The sequence below is a fragment of the Pongo pygmaeus genome, chromosome 6, assembly GCF_028885625.2.
Source record: "Pongo pygmaeus isolate AG05252 chromosome 6, NHGRI_mPonPyg2-v2.0_pri, whole genome shotgun sequence".
NCBI lineage: Eukaryota > Metazoa > Chordata > Mammalia > Primates > Hominidae > Pongo > Pongo pygmaeus.
This window is the reverse complement of record NC_072379.2, coordinates 139,476,241-139,490,366: the sequence shown is the minus strand read 5'-3', so window position 1 is coordinate 139,490,366 and position 14,126 is coordinate 139,476,241. Positions and strand designations below refer to the sequence as shown.

The 14,126-nt window shown below is 49.4% G+C and overlaps 1 protein-coding gene across 2 annotated transcripts in view; it reads left to right on the top strand.

Annotated features, from left to right (window-relative positions):
* DENND2A (DENN domain containing 2A) overlaps window positions 1–13,502 on the top strand; it is an 82,512-nt gene extending 69,010 nt beyond the window's left edge. For both annotated transcript variants that reach the window (XM_063667891.1, XM_054496815.2), the window contains exons 13-18: window positions 5,143–5,320; window positions 6,846–6,887; window positions 9,093–9,210; window positions 10,124–10,369; window positions 12,199–12,285; window positions 13,180–13,502. In XM_063667891.1, the coding sequence (XP_063523961.1) occupies window positions 5,143–5,320; window positions 6,846–6,887; window positions 9,093–9,210; window positions 10,124–10,369; window positions 12,199–12,285; window positions 13,180–13,211 (703 nt within the window). In that variant the 3' untranslated portion in view covers window positions 13,212–13,502. The remainder of the gene's footprint in view (window positions 1–5,142; window positions 5,321–6,845; window positions 6,888–9,092; window positions 9,211–10,123; window positions 10,370–12,198; window positions 12,286–13,179) is intronic.
* Window positions 13,503–14,126: the final 624 nt, after the last annotated feature.

Here is a 14,126-nt window from a genome sequence, read left to right as displayed (position 1 = left end):
ACTTTAGCCTCATTTAGCCTCACTCTTCCTACCTTAAAAATCCAAAAGAAACTGAACTCAACCCCCAAGATCTCTTCCAGGTCTAAATTCTGTCATTCTGTAACTGTGAAGTCAAAAGTGCTTGAACCACAACTCTGAAATGTAAAAGGAATCTTAAACACAAATACTGCGTTTCTGCTTCTCCTTTAATGGACTAAAGTCAGAGTTTCAAAGACTAGGGAAATGGACCATGGATCTTCTCATGAACCACTTCATTTCCAAGTCACATTTAGGCACTTTGGCAAACGTCCTATAAAAAGAGACTGGTTTCATGCAAAATACCTTCATGCAGGGATTTCCTTCTTAAGGTCTCTTTTATTTTTTTGAGACGGAGTCTCACTCTGTTGCAGCGGCGTGATCTTGACTCACAACAACTTCTGCCTCTCGAGTTCAAGCGATTCTCCTGCCTCAGCCTCCCTCCCGAGTAGCTGAGACTACAGGCACCTGCCACCACATCTGGCTAATTTTTTTGTATTTTCTGTAGAGACAGGTTTTCAACATGTTGGCCAGGCTGGTCTCAAACTCCTGACCTCAGGTGTTGTACCTACCTCAGCCTCAGCTTCCCAAAGTGCTGGGATTACAGGCGTGAGCCACCGCGCCCAGCACCCACTCCCAATCTTCTAGTCCAAATCATTGGCTTCAAGCCCTTTTCATTGCAGCCCACAATGAGAAGTACATTTTACAATCAGACCCAGGGTGTGCCTTCCCACCCGCCCCCACCACAGACACACAGATAGTTGTTTTGTTGTTGTTGTTGTTGTTGTTTTCCTTTGAGACAGAGTTTCGCTTTTGTTGCCCAGCCTGGAGTGCAATGGCGTGTTCTCGGCTCACTGTAACCTCCGTCTCCTGGGTTCAAGCGATTCTCCTGCCTCAGCCTCCTGAGTTGCTGGGATTACAGGCATGCGTCACCATGCCCGGCTCATTTTTTTTTTTTTTTTTTTTTTTGTATTTTTAGTAGAGACGGGGTTTCTCCATGTTGGTCAGTCTGGCCTCGAACTCCTGACCTCAGGTGATCCACCCTCCTCAGCCTCCCAAAGTGCTAGGATTACAGGCGTGAGCCACTGTGGCCGGCCGACACACACATAGTTATTTACAGCTGGGAAACATGCAGCACACTCTCTTATTTTCTATTCTATTCTTTTTGGTCTTGTTTTTAATGCTGATTGCAACCCTTTAAAATGATTTCAAGACCCACTAATGGGCTGCAAACTATAGTCTGAAAAATCTTGCTCTAGAAACAACTATCCTCATGTGTATGTTAATGTTCTGATTTTCTAAGTCCTGACCTTACAACCATAGCACACAAGCATAGCAACTTTGTAGCCTGGCTCCAAGCATCAACATAGATTAGTCCCAAAATAAAATAAAAAAATTTAGAACAAAGAGAATTCAGTACATTCAGTGGTTTATAGATCAAGGAACTAAAACACAAATGGTAAGGAATTAACTAAAAGTATTAACATTCTTGAATATTTGAGAGGAAGTGATGCCTTAGGAAAAGGTATCTCTGCTTTGACAGAAGATGTAGATCTAGATCCTTCCAAAGACATAGAAGTTGGCCAGATGCGGTGGCTCACGCCCTTAATCCCAGCACTTTGGGGAGCCAAGGCAAGCAGATCACCTGAGGTCAGGAGTTTGAGACCAGGCTGACCAACATGGTGAAACCCTGTCTCTACCAAAAATACAAAAATTAGCCGGGCATGGTGGCGCATGCCTGTAATCTCAGCTACGCAGGAGGCTGAGGCAGGAGTATCGCTTGAACACGGGAGGGGGAGGTTGCAGTGAGCCGAGATCATGCCACTGCACTCCAGCCTGAGAGACAGAGTGAAATTCTGTCTCAAAAAAAAAAAAAAAAAAAAAAAGAAAGACATAGAAGTCACTTCACCCTAAGCTCTGGCTGGATTATTGATAGTATTCTCCTTAATATAAGTCCTAACTTCATTATTCTCTCACTCTTTTTTTTTCTTGGTATCTTCCAAATGCAATGTCTTACTCTTACCCAGCTAATAAAGAAGACAGTATAGGGATAAGAATGAAATCTTGGGGTAGCGTTTTTCTCATCTTGGTGGTGATCATTTGAAAGAAAAGATAAGGACTGAATATCAGTGCAATGCATGGATGCCATGCTGCTAAGAGGTATTTCATGACTCCAGTGAGTATCAGGAGAACGATTATTTGCAAAGACAGGGAACAGGAAGGTTAAGAGACAGGGTGATAAATGAACAAGATTCAATAGTACCATTATTAGTCTAAGGGCCCCCAAACTGGGAAGTGGAAAAGAAGGCTATGTGTACATGTATTTTTTAATTTTAATTATTTTAATTGTCATATAAAGATGGCATATATTTGTCATGTACAACAATGATGATTTTGTTGTTGTTGAGACAGGGTCTCCCTCTGTCATCCATGCTGGAGTGCAGTGACACGATCACGGCTCACTGCAGCCTCGACCTTCCAGGTTCAGGTAATCTTCCCACTTCAGCTTCCTGAGTAGCTGGGACCTCAGGCACATGTCACCACCAAAGGCTATTTTTTTTTTTTTTTTTTTTTTGTAGAAACAAGGCCCCACCATGTTGCCCAGGTTGGTCTCAATCTCCTGGGCTCAACTGGAACATGATATTTTAATACATACATATATTTTGTTGTTGTTGTTGTTTTGTTTTTTTATTATACTTTAAGTATAATAAAAAATAGGGTACATGTGCACAATGTGCAGGTTTGTTACATATGTATACATGTGCCATGTTGGTGTGCTGTACCCATTAACTCATCATTTACATTGGGTATATCTCCTAATGCTATCCCTACCCCCTCCTCCCACCCCACGACAGGCCCCGGTGTGTGATGTTCCCCTTCCTGTGTCCAAGTGTTCTCATTGTTTAATTCCCACCTATGAGTGAGAACATGTGGTGTTTGGTTTTTTGTTCTTGCGATAGTTTGCTGAGAATGATGGTTTCCAGCTTCATCCATGTCCCTACAAAGGACATGAACTCATCCTTGTTTATGGCTGCATAGTATTCCATGGTGTATATGTGCCACATTTTCTTAATCCAGTCTATCATCGTTGGACATTTGGGTTGGTTCCAAGTCTTTGCTATTGTGAATAGTGCCACAATAAACATACATGTGCACATGCCTTTATAGCAGCATGATTTATAATCCTTTTGGGTATATACCCAGTAATGGGATGGCTGGGTCAAATGGTATTTCTAGTTCTAGATCCTTGAGGAATCGCCACACTGTCTTCCACAATGGTTGAACTAGTTTACAGTCCCACCAACAGTGTAAAAGTGTTCCTATTTCTCCACATCCTCTCCTATTTTTAGTAGAGATGGGGTTTCACCATGTTGGCCAGACTGGTCTCGAACTCCTGATCTCAGGTGATCCACTCACCTTGGCCTCCCAAAATGCTATGATTATAGGCATGAGCCACTGCACCCAGCCTGACCATTTTTCTTGAAGAGAAACTCCCAATATTTCTCCCAGTGTTTTTTTGGTGTTTTGTTTCTGTTTTTGAGACAGTGCCTCACTCTGTCATCCAGGCTGGAGTGCAATGGCGCAATCTCGGCTCACTGAAACCTCCGCCTCCCAGGTTCAAGCAATCCTCCCACCTCAGCCTCCAGAGTAGGTGGGATTACAGGCGTGCATCACCACGCCCAGCTAATTTTTGTATTTTTTGATAGAGACGAGGTTTCACCATTTTGGCCAGGCTGGTCTTGAACTTCTGACCACCTCAGCCTCCCAGAGTGCTGGGATTACAGGCATCAGTCACTGTGCCTGGCCTCTCCCAATGTTATTATTTTTAAAAGTTTTGATGCATAAAATGGTTAGCCCTCAGTCATCTCTTTTTTTTTTTTTTTTTTTTTTTTTTGAGACGGAGTTTCATTCTTGTTGCCCAGGCTGGAGTGCAGTGGTGCAATCTCAGCTCACTGCAACCTTCACCTCCTGGGTTCAAGCAATTCTCCTGCCTCAGCCTCCTGAGTAGCTGGGCGTACACCATGCCTGGCTAATTTTTTGTATTTTTAGTGGAGACGGAATTTCACCATGTTATCCAGGCTGGTCTCGAACTCCTGACCTCAGGTGATCCACCCACCTCAGCCTCCCAAAGTGCTGGGATTATAGGCATGAGCCACCACGCCCGGCAGCCCTCAGTCATCTCTAGCATATCATCTTTGACCAGAATTCTGGGTAAGGCTCAACTGTATATGAGCTTCACTTTTACATGAACCCATTTGGAGCTGACCGCTGGCATGTGAGTACCAAAGGAGTTTTCTGTCCTTTTCCCGGATTTCCTAGGTGTTCATGCTCAGCTGAGACAGTGCTTGGAACAGAACAAAGCAAAAGCTACAGTGTTTCAATAGAAAGCATCTTCAGATCTTCAGTAAGAGAAGGAGCATTCATGAGAAAATAGGCTTTCACTGTTTGTGTTTTTGTTTTGTTTGGGTGGGGGCAGGGAGTAAGGGTGGAAATGAATGTAAATTAAAACCTTCCAAGAGTCCAGGCACGGTGGCTCACACCTGTGATCCCAGCACTTTGAGGGGCTGAGGTGGTCGGATCACTTGAAGTCAGGAGTTCATGACCAGCCTGACCAACATGGTGAAACCCCATCGCTACTAAAAATACAAAAATTAGCCAGGTGTGGTGGCGCGTGCCTGTAGTCCCAGCTACTCAGGAGGCTGAGGTGGGAGAATTGCTTGAACCTGGGAGGCAGAGGTTGTGTCACTGCACCCCAGCCTGGGCAACAGAGTGAGACTCCGTCTCAAAAAAATTAAAAATAAATAAATAAATAAATAAAAAACTTACAAGAGTATAGCTCACAAAAAAAGGTCAGGGCGGGAGGGTGCAGGGTGTGTAGCTCACATGTGAAAACGCACTTGTAAAAATTATCCAGGACATTAAACTCGTCCCTGTAGCTATGCCTCCAAGCCTCTCGCATAGGCTCTAAGTGCCTGGTGTGGCCTGTGCTGAGACCATCATGTGCTCCACCCGATCCACGTGTATCCTTTCCTAATCATCCTGCCTCTGGGAGAAGCCTTCTCCCCTGGAGGCTTCCCTGGGCCCTCGCTGAGCCTGCCTCTTTCCCTGTTCTCTCCCTGGCTGCAGCACCCTGTCCAAGTGCTGCCACGCGATGGTGGCGCTGATCTACCCCTTCACCTGGCAGCACACCTACATCCCGGTGCTGCCACCCTCCATGGTCGACATCGTGTGCTCTCCGACGCCCTTCCTCATCGGGCTGCTCTCCAGCTCGCTGCCGCTGCTCAGGGAGCTGCCGCTGGAAGAGGTGAGCTCCCACTCGGCCCTGTCCCCCTCCCTGTAGGGTACAGAGAACAGAGCGGGGCGCTGGCCTTGCAGGCATCATGGAGCGGTTCTCAGAGCGAGCAGTGTTGGGGAGCAGGGCACGGGGGCACCAGGGCTTTGTCTGGCATGGGTCCTGCCCAGAGGCTAACTCAGTCAGACCGTCAGTGACTGCAAACACTGTTTTCCCTTCCAAATGAAATGCCTGGTACGAGCACCCCTTGAGAAGGTCAGCAATGAACAATTTAGCCAGATGTCAAAACTCTTAAGTCATTAATAGCCCTCTCCTCTCCCCCGCCCTCTCGTCCACTCCCCCACATGGAGGAGCTAGCAAGATCTGGTCCCTTGTCATATCCGTTAAAAATGTTTTTAATCCCCAAGTTCTGGGTGTCCAGTTTAGCATTGAAGCGGGGAAAGTCCTGCTTGGCACTGCTGGAGTTACTTAGCCCCAGTCCCTTCCTCTAAATGGTTTCGACCCCAAGGACTGGGGACTTCCAGCAGTCAGAGAAGGAAGCTTAAATAATGTTGCTCAGCCCTGAAGCTCCAGGAGGAACGCCTGTCCCTCTGTCCTGCAGTTCTGTCTGGGTCCCTAGAAGCTGCTCCTCTAATTGCCCAGATAGTCCTAACGCCCCATTAAACATCACCCACCGGCCTTAGGGCTTTCAGTGCAGGCTTGAGGGCAGCCAGGAGTTCGTCTGGGTGCCCTGTGCTCCTGCAGGTGGCTCAGTTCAACCCCAGAGGGTGTGAGTGGGAAGGAAGGAGAGGTGGCCCTCCGCTCCTGGGCAGGTCTCTGGGATATGGGAGAACTCACATGTTTCCAGCTGTTGTCATGGTGACCATCCAGGCCCCTGGTTCCTCCTCCATCACGGCCAGTGGCCTTGGCTGGAGTCTGAGTGAGGGTCGTGCTCTTAGTAGCAGCAGCACTTGTGTGACCTTTGCGCCCCAGGCACCTCACTTGCCCCACCCTGGTCCTGTCCCAGGTCTCATTCTCACTCTGAGGATGAGGGAAGAAGTGCTTTATCCTGAAAGCCTTCAGCAGTGAAAGCCCAAAGCCTAACCGAGTCTCCAGGTGGGTTTCTCTCCTCCTCTCCCCTGGAGGGAAATGACACGGTTAAGTGGGCAGCTGGGGGAAGGACAAGGCAGGGGCCCTAGGGTGGGAACCAGGGAGGCCTGCAGCGTCTTTTGCCCACCTCAGTAGCCCACACCCTAAAAGGCAGCGTGAGAAGCTCTGCCTCAGCCAGTGTGAGAGCCAGGCAGGGAGTCCAGCCACAGCACACATGCGTCCCAGCCTGCGGTGTCGGTGTTGAAAGCATGCAGTTCAGGAAGGACCCTCCCCAGCCCTGCTCTTCATTATCTGTGGCTACCGTGGCAATGTCAGGAAACCACATATGGCTCACCCCCAGCCCCGCCCCAGCTGCCTCTCTGCATGCCAAGAAGGAAGAAGGCTACGAGTCCATCCCTATCCCAGAAGCCCTGGTGACAGTAACAGTCCCTTTCTTCTCATCTCATAGGTCCTTGTGGTTGACCTCGTCAACAGCCGTTTCCTCAGACAGGTGAGGCCAGCAACGACCTCCTGCTCCCTTTGTCTTTACCTATTTGTTGTTTGGGGCTCAGCTCTCCAGGCTTGGAAAGGCTCCCTGGGATTGCAGAGCAGGGTGGCAGAGCTGTGTGACCCCAGGACGGGGCTGGGCTGAGGACAAGCCAGAAGGCAAGGGGCAGAAAGGAAGGGTTTGGGCAAAGGATTGCTTTCCACGTGTTCTGACACAAAATGGTTTTCTAACAATTAGAAAAAGAATCTTTGTAATCTTATAACTATAGGCACCTAGATTTTTCATTTTTAAAAATAGCTGGGTGCAGTGGCTTACACCTGTAATCCTAGCACTTTGGGAGGCTGAGACAGGTGGATCGCTTGAGGTCAGGAGTTCAAGACCAGCCTGACTAATATGGTGAAACCCCATCTCTATTAAAAATACAAAAATTAGCCAGGCGTGGTGGCGGGCACCTGTAGTCTCAGCTACTTGGGAGGCTTAGACAGGAGAACTACTTGAACCTGGGAGGTGGAGGTTGCAGTGAGCTGAGATTGCGCCACTGCACTCCAGCCTGGGCAACAAGTGAGATTCCATCTCCAAAAAAAAAAAAAAAAAAAGACAGGGTCTCACTCTGTTGCCCAGGCTGTTCTCAAACTCCTGGCCTCAAGTGATCTTCCCACCTCAGTCTCCTCAGTAGCTGGAGGCATGCACCACCATGCCCAACTTTAATATGCATTTAAAGAATATTTGCCCCAGCCTGGTGTCTCACGCCTGTAATCCCAGCACCTCCAGAGGCTGACACAGGAGGATCACTTGAGCCCAGGAGTTAAAGACCAGCCTGGGACAACATGGTGAGACCCTTGTGTCTACAAAAAAATTAAAAAATTACCCAGGCCTGCTGGTGTGCACCTGTAGTCCCAGCAGCTACTCAGGAGGCTGAGGCAGGAGGATCACTTAAGCCTGGGAGGTCAAGGCTGCAGTGAGCTGAGATTGTGCCACTGTACTCCAGCCTGAAAGACAGAGTGAAACTCTTTCCTGAAGAACAAAAAAGGAGAGAAAAGGAGACAGGAAAAAAATATATATGTATATATATGTGTGTGTATGTGTGTGTGCGTGCACGTGCACCTTAAAAGGACTGAAAGGAAAACCCACTAAAACATTAATGCTTGTTGTCTTGGGGAGGGAGACTGAAAGGAGACAGATTATGAGTGATCTGAAATTGCTTTAGTACATTCATATATTTTTATAATGATCATCAGTTACTTTCACTAGCAGAGAAGGTAACACACATGTATTTTCTTTTTATCATTTGCTAGAGAGGCCTAACTTCTATCAGATCTTGCAAGAAGTAATTACAGTAATTACAGAACATTTCTCTGGGCATTCTGATGGATTACTTCCAAGTGTTGCCACATTGCTGAAAAGTTCAGTAGCATTAATGCTGTTTTTTTTTTATCATTACTTTCACTTCCTCAAGGCCCACAGGGTAGGCCCTTCCCGAGACCCTCCTGCTCTGAGGCCCAGATCCCAAAGCCAGCCTTGGATCACGCAGGCCATCTGCCCTGGCCAGAATCCCCTGGTTACCAGAATCCACTAGCTACCCTACAGGATGGGGCAGTGGAAATCATCTATTGAGTATCCTCTCAGTGCCAAGCCCTTTCACAGGGTAATTGTAGTCCATTTTAGCTTCACAACAAGGTACAGATTGACTGGTAGTCCATTTTACAAGTGGGGAAAATGAGGCTCCCGTTGCTTGTAAAAAGTAGGCTCAGCCGGGTGCGGTGGCTAAGGCCTGTAATCCCAGCACTTTGGGAGGCCAAGGTGGGCGGATCACCTGAGGTCAGGAGTTTGAGACCAGCCTGGCTAACATAGTGAAACCCCTTCTCTACTAGAAATACAAAACATTAGCCGGGAGTGGTGGCACACGCCTGTAGTTCCAGCTACTTGGGAGGCTGAGGCAGGAGAATTGCTTGAATCCGGGAGGCAGGGGTTGCAGTGAGCCAAGATTGCACCATTGCACTCCAGCCTAGGCGACAAGAATGAAACTCTGTCTCAAAACAAAAAAAAAAGTAGGCTCAAGATTGAAACCTCAGACCTCTGGCTTTCAGTTGTATTCCTTCCATGAAACTGGAGACTGAGCCAGGCCTGCCCTGCAGTGACTCCAGTGTGTCCTGCAGCCAGGACGCAGCCACCATGCCCATAAGCCCACCTGCTACCTCTGCTTTCCAGATGGACGATGAGGACTCCATCCTGCCCCGGAAGCTTCAGGTGGCCCTGGAACACATTCTGGAACAGAGGAACGAGCTGGCTTGTGAGCAGGATGAAGGGCCCCTGGATGGCAGGCATGGTAAGTGTTTAGCCACCTCCCAGTGGGTCTCTCCCTTCCACTCTGAGGGCCAGGGAACAAATGGGCAGTGGCTAAGGGCCAAGGAGGGAAATCGGCAAGGGAGACATAAGGAGAGAAACCGGGGCCTCATTCTGTTTATCTTGATTTCATTCTCACGACGAATTGTGGGAAAGATTTTCCCACCTCCCCCATTTTGGCCTTAAAGTACCTGTTTAAAAGGGGGACGTGGAAATTATCTGGTCATGGTGGCACATGCCTGTGGTCCCAGCTACTCGGGAGGCTGAGGCAGGAGGATCCCTTGAGCCCAGGAGGTTGAGGCTGCAGTGAGCCACACCACTGCACTCCAGCCTGGGCAACAGAGTGAGACCCCATCTCAAAAAATCAAAAATTAAAAACTGTGGCCAGGCGGGGTGGCTCACACCTGTAATCCCAGCACTATGGGAGGCCGAGGGGGGCAGATCACTTGAGTTCAAGAGTTCGAGACCAGCTTGGCCAACATGGTGAAACCCCATCTCTACTAAAAATACGAAAATTAGCTGGGCGTGGTGGCTCACACCCATAATCCCAGCTACTTGGGAGGCTGAGGCTGAGGAATTGCTTGAACCCAGGAGGCAGAGGTTGCAGTGAGTCAGGATTACGCCACTGCACTCCAGCCTGGGCAACAGAGTGAGACTCCATCTCAAAAAATAAAAACAAAATAAAAATAAAAACTTTTTTAACAATCTAAAATTTAAAAAATTAAGCAGAGAAAGAAATGTCTTAATAACCTAGGGTAACCGTCCTCCTGGATGATCGCAGTTTCCATCAAGGGAACTAGCAGTTACTGTACTTTGATTACTAATTGGCTTGTCTCAAGGGCTCTGGCCCAGCCTGTCTGCCCTCACCGTTCCTGGCCTTTCCTCCCCTTACTCAGGCCCAGAGTCCAGCCCCTTGAACGAGGTGGTGTCTGAAGCCTTTGTCCGCTTCTTCGTGGAGATCGTGGGACACTACTCTTTGTTCCTGACGTTGGGCGAGCGCGAAGAGAGAACCCTGCAGCGGGAGGCCTTCCGCAAAGCTGTCTCCTCCAAGAGCCTCCGCCACTTCCTGGAGGTCTTCATGGAGACTCAGATGTTTCGGGGCTTCATCCAGGAGCGGGAGCTGCGCCGGCAGGATGCCAAAGGTGAGGGGCATCTTCTCTGTTGGGGCTGAGTCAGCTAGAGCTCCCTATATTCCAGGCGGCTGATGAGCAGGGAGAAAGATCACAGGGCAGGGGCACAGACAGGACTGTGTCCACCTCCCCCAGAGAGCTTGCAGTTATGCCCTGACTGAGCTGGTGGGAAGGCCCCCTCTCCTGGCTTCTCTGTTCCCTCTGCCAGCCTCTCCCAGAGCCACATTCCAGTGTCTGCGGCAAGGTCTCCTTCTATCCCATTCTTTCCAAACTGATGAAATTCTCAGGCTGGGCACAGTGGGTGACTCACGCCTATAATCCCAGCACTTTGGGAGGCCAAGGCATGCAGATCACTTGAGGTCAGGAGTTCAAGACCAGCCTGGACAACATGGTGCAACCCCTTTTCTACAAAAATGTTTTAAAAAATTAGATCGGCGTGATGGTGTGTGCCTGTGGTCCCAGCTCCTCAGGAGGCTGAGGTGGGAGGATCACTTGAGCCTGGGAGGTGGAAGTTGCAATAAGCCGAGATCATGTCACTGCACTCCAGCCTGGTTGAGAGAGTGAGACTCCATCTCAAAAAAAAAAAAAAGAAAAAGAAAAAAAGAAAACTGATTGGAGAGTATGAGTTACATTTAAATATCTCTTTACAGATCACTTGGTAAGAGAGGTGTGAAACACACAAGCTTAAAAATTATCTGGAAGCCAGGTGTGGTGGCTCACGCCTGTAATCCCAGCACTTTGGGAGGCCAAGGCAGGCGGATCACCTGAGGTCAGGAGTTCGAAATCAGCCTGGCCAACATGGTGAAACCCTGTCTCTACTAAAAATAAAGAAAATTAGCCAGGCGTGGTGGTGTGCGCCTGTAATCCCAGCTACTCAGGAGACTGAGGCAGGAGAATCGCTTGAACCCAGGAGGCAGAGCTTGCAGTGAGGCACAATGGCACCATTACACTCCAGCCTGGGTGGCACAGCGAAACTCTATCTCAAAAAAACACCCTGGAAAGAACCCTCTGTCCATGAAAGATCAGTCAGCAATGAAGACAGAGTGCCTGAAGCTCAGACCCCAGGGGTCTGAGAAGCGGCCTAAGAGATGGCCTATCCAGCCATCCTCCCTCCACACATCCACAGAGGGACTCCCGGAAAACTAAGCCACTTGGCCAGGGCCCTCGTACAGGAGAATACAGGGAAATGGGAGAGCACAGGTGCCCCTTCCGAGCCAGGACAGTCTGGTTCAACCTTTTTTTTTTTTTTTTTTGGAGACGGAGTTTCGCTCTTGTTGCCCAAGCTGGAGTGCAAAGGCGCGACCTTGGCTCACTGCAACCTCTGCCTCCCAGGTTCAAGTGATTTTCCTGCCTCGGCCTCCCGAGTAGCTGGGATTACAGGCGTGCATCACCATGCCTGGCTAATTTTTTGTATTTTCAGTAGAAAGAGGGTTTCACCATGTTAGCCAGGCTGGCCTCGAACTCCTGATCTCAGGTGATCTGCCCACCTCAGCCTCCCAAAGTGCTGGGATTACAGGCGTGAGCCACCATGACTGGCCACTCCGGTTCATCTTTAAAACTGCCCGCCTGGCACAGTGTAGACTCCCGGAAGGCGTTTGTTGAATAAAAATAGGATTTCATCTATGAGGTGGCTTTATAGCTTTCCAAAGAGAGTTACTGCACAGGTGGGGCAATTATAAGAGCAATAAAACCCTTATAAAACCTCCTGATTCAGAGCATGTTTATAGGAGCAGCTTAGTCTCAGAAACAAAATTTCTCTTTTCTCTGGTAGGGAGGAAATGGACACACTTAGAAGTGCAAAGACCAAGAACTCAAATGGCTGGGATTTCTCTTGTTAACAGGTCTGTTTGAAGTCCGAGCCCAAGAGTATCTGGAAACACTCCCCAGTGGAGAGCACAGCGGTGTCAATAAGTTCCTGAAGGGACTAGGTAAGGCCCCGGGCTCTGGATGCCCAGCCTGTGTGCCTCTGAGCTGTCTGTCTCGAAGTCCCAGCCAGTTCCCTCCACTGGAGCCAGCACCCTGAATAATGCAGAGCTCTACGGCCTGCGCTGGGCAGATGCTACTGGCATTTTAACCTCCTGTTCTAATCTGTCCCCAAAGAGAAAACAAAGGAAACGCTGCCCCCAGCACCTCCTTTTCTGGGTCCCCGGGCTTTCTTGCTATCTTCTTTCTCTATGATCCCCTACACTGTTGAATCTCAGTGGAACTGAGCCGAGGGAGCATGGCGGGAACCAGACAAGGATGTCTGGCAAGAAAGACTCGCACTGGTGTCCAAATTCCTCTGGAAAGTAGAAACATGACACTTACAAGGACTGCAGTTTAATCAGTGAAAAGGCCCTTACAGGGAAAGGGAGGATGAAGACAGCCAAAAGAGAGGACGGAGGCCCCAGTAGGAAGGTGTCTGCAGCAGTGAGGCCCTCCCAGAGGGCCTGTGAACGGTGCGGTATCTGTGCCTCCTGCAGGATGGAGGGCTACCTGGAAGCGGAGTGTTTTAAATACACACAGCATTGCTGGTCACTTTCTCCTGCCCTGGCTCCTGAGGGATGTGTTAATTCGGTGCTTCCTTTATTACCACAGAAACAGCCAGCCCTCCTAGACAGCTCTGATGGTCTTCCTTTCAAACCACCCCCAAGTCTGAGGAAGACCCCATGGGGATCTCTGGAAAGAACAAAGCCCTTTTGGCTTCTCCAGAGCAAGGGATGAGGCTCCCCGGGGTGGCGTGGGGGCCCTGTTACCCACACCACTTCTAGGTGGAAAGGGCAAGATTTATCTCACCCTCCTTTGTCTGCCTTGTGAAATGTTCTCATTTTCCTTTTCTTTAGGCAATAAAATGAAATTTCTCCACAAGAAATAACTCTCAGCTTAGCCTCAAGGGAAAACTTCCTCCTAGTGCAGCCCCCATGCTTTAAAAACAGTTCCTGGTGGCCTTTCTGAAAGGCTGGGTCCCAGGTTGTCGCAGTGCGGAACTGGAGGCCGCGGTGACTTCTGGCCGAGGCTGGGCTCTCCCCTGGATGAGGACCTGGGAGCCGCCTGGGAGGACAGCCCCAGAAAGGGAGACCAAGACCAGGCGTGTCGCCGACATGTAAATGGGTTGTTTTGGTGGTTGGGGTTTTTTTTATCTTAGATATTAAAAGTAAGAAAAATGTGTGGGTTTTCTGTTTATTATGCCAAGGCCAAGAGGAGCCTGTCCTGCCCTACACGTTCCCCTCGTTCGTCCCATCCGGCCGCTCAGCAATGGAGCTAAGAGGGGTGGTGATGGGCAACAGAAATGAGGTGCTCCTCGGAGCGGGACTGAGGACACACGAGGACTGTGAGGGGAGGAGGCAGAGCCGGTGCCTCGGGTTCAGGGAGTGAGGCCTCCTAGTGAAAGGCTGGGCCCTTGCCCTAGGGTGGAGGCTGGGGAGGAACGGGAGCTGTAGACGGATGTGGCTTCCCAGACACGCTGCTCTTCCAGAAGGGACAGTGATGCCACCTGGTGGCCGAGGCCATGGATGTCTCTCTTCCCAAATGGACCTGACTCCTTGACTGCCCTGTTCTCTTAGAAGCAGCCATGGAACTGTCCACTGCCTGAGTAGTCCCTGGCTTTTAGAGGCACACACACAAAAAGAGGTTAGTAAACTGTTCTAGGGGTCCTCAAGTTTACGACATTGCTTACGGCCCACCTTCCCACACATAGCCACAACTTTGACCCCATTCCCGTCTCATTCCAGGGGCCCAGAGCAGCATTAATGCAATAGTGGATGTGCACTGCGTGTACACGGTGTGGGGC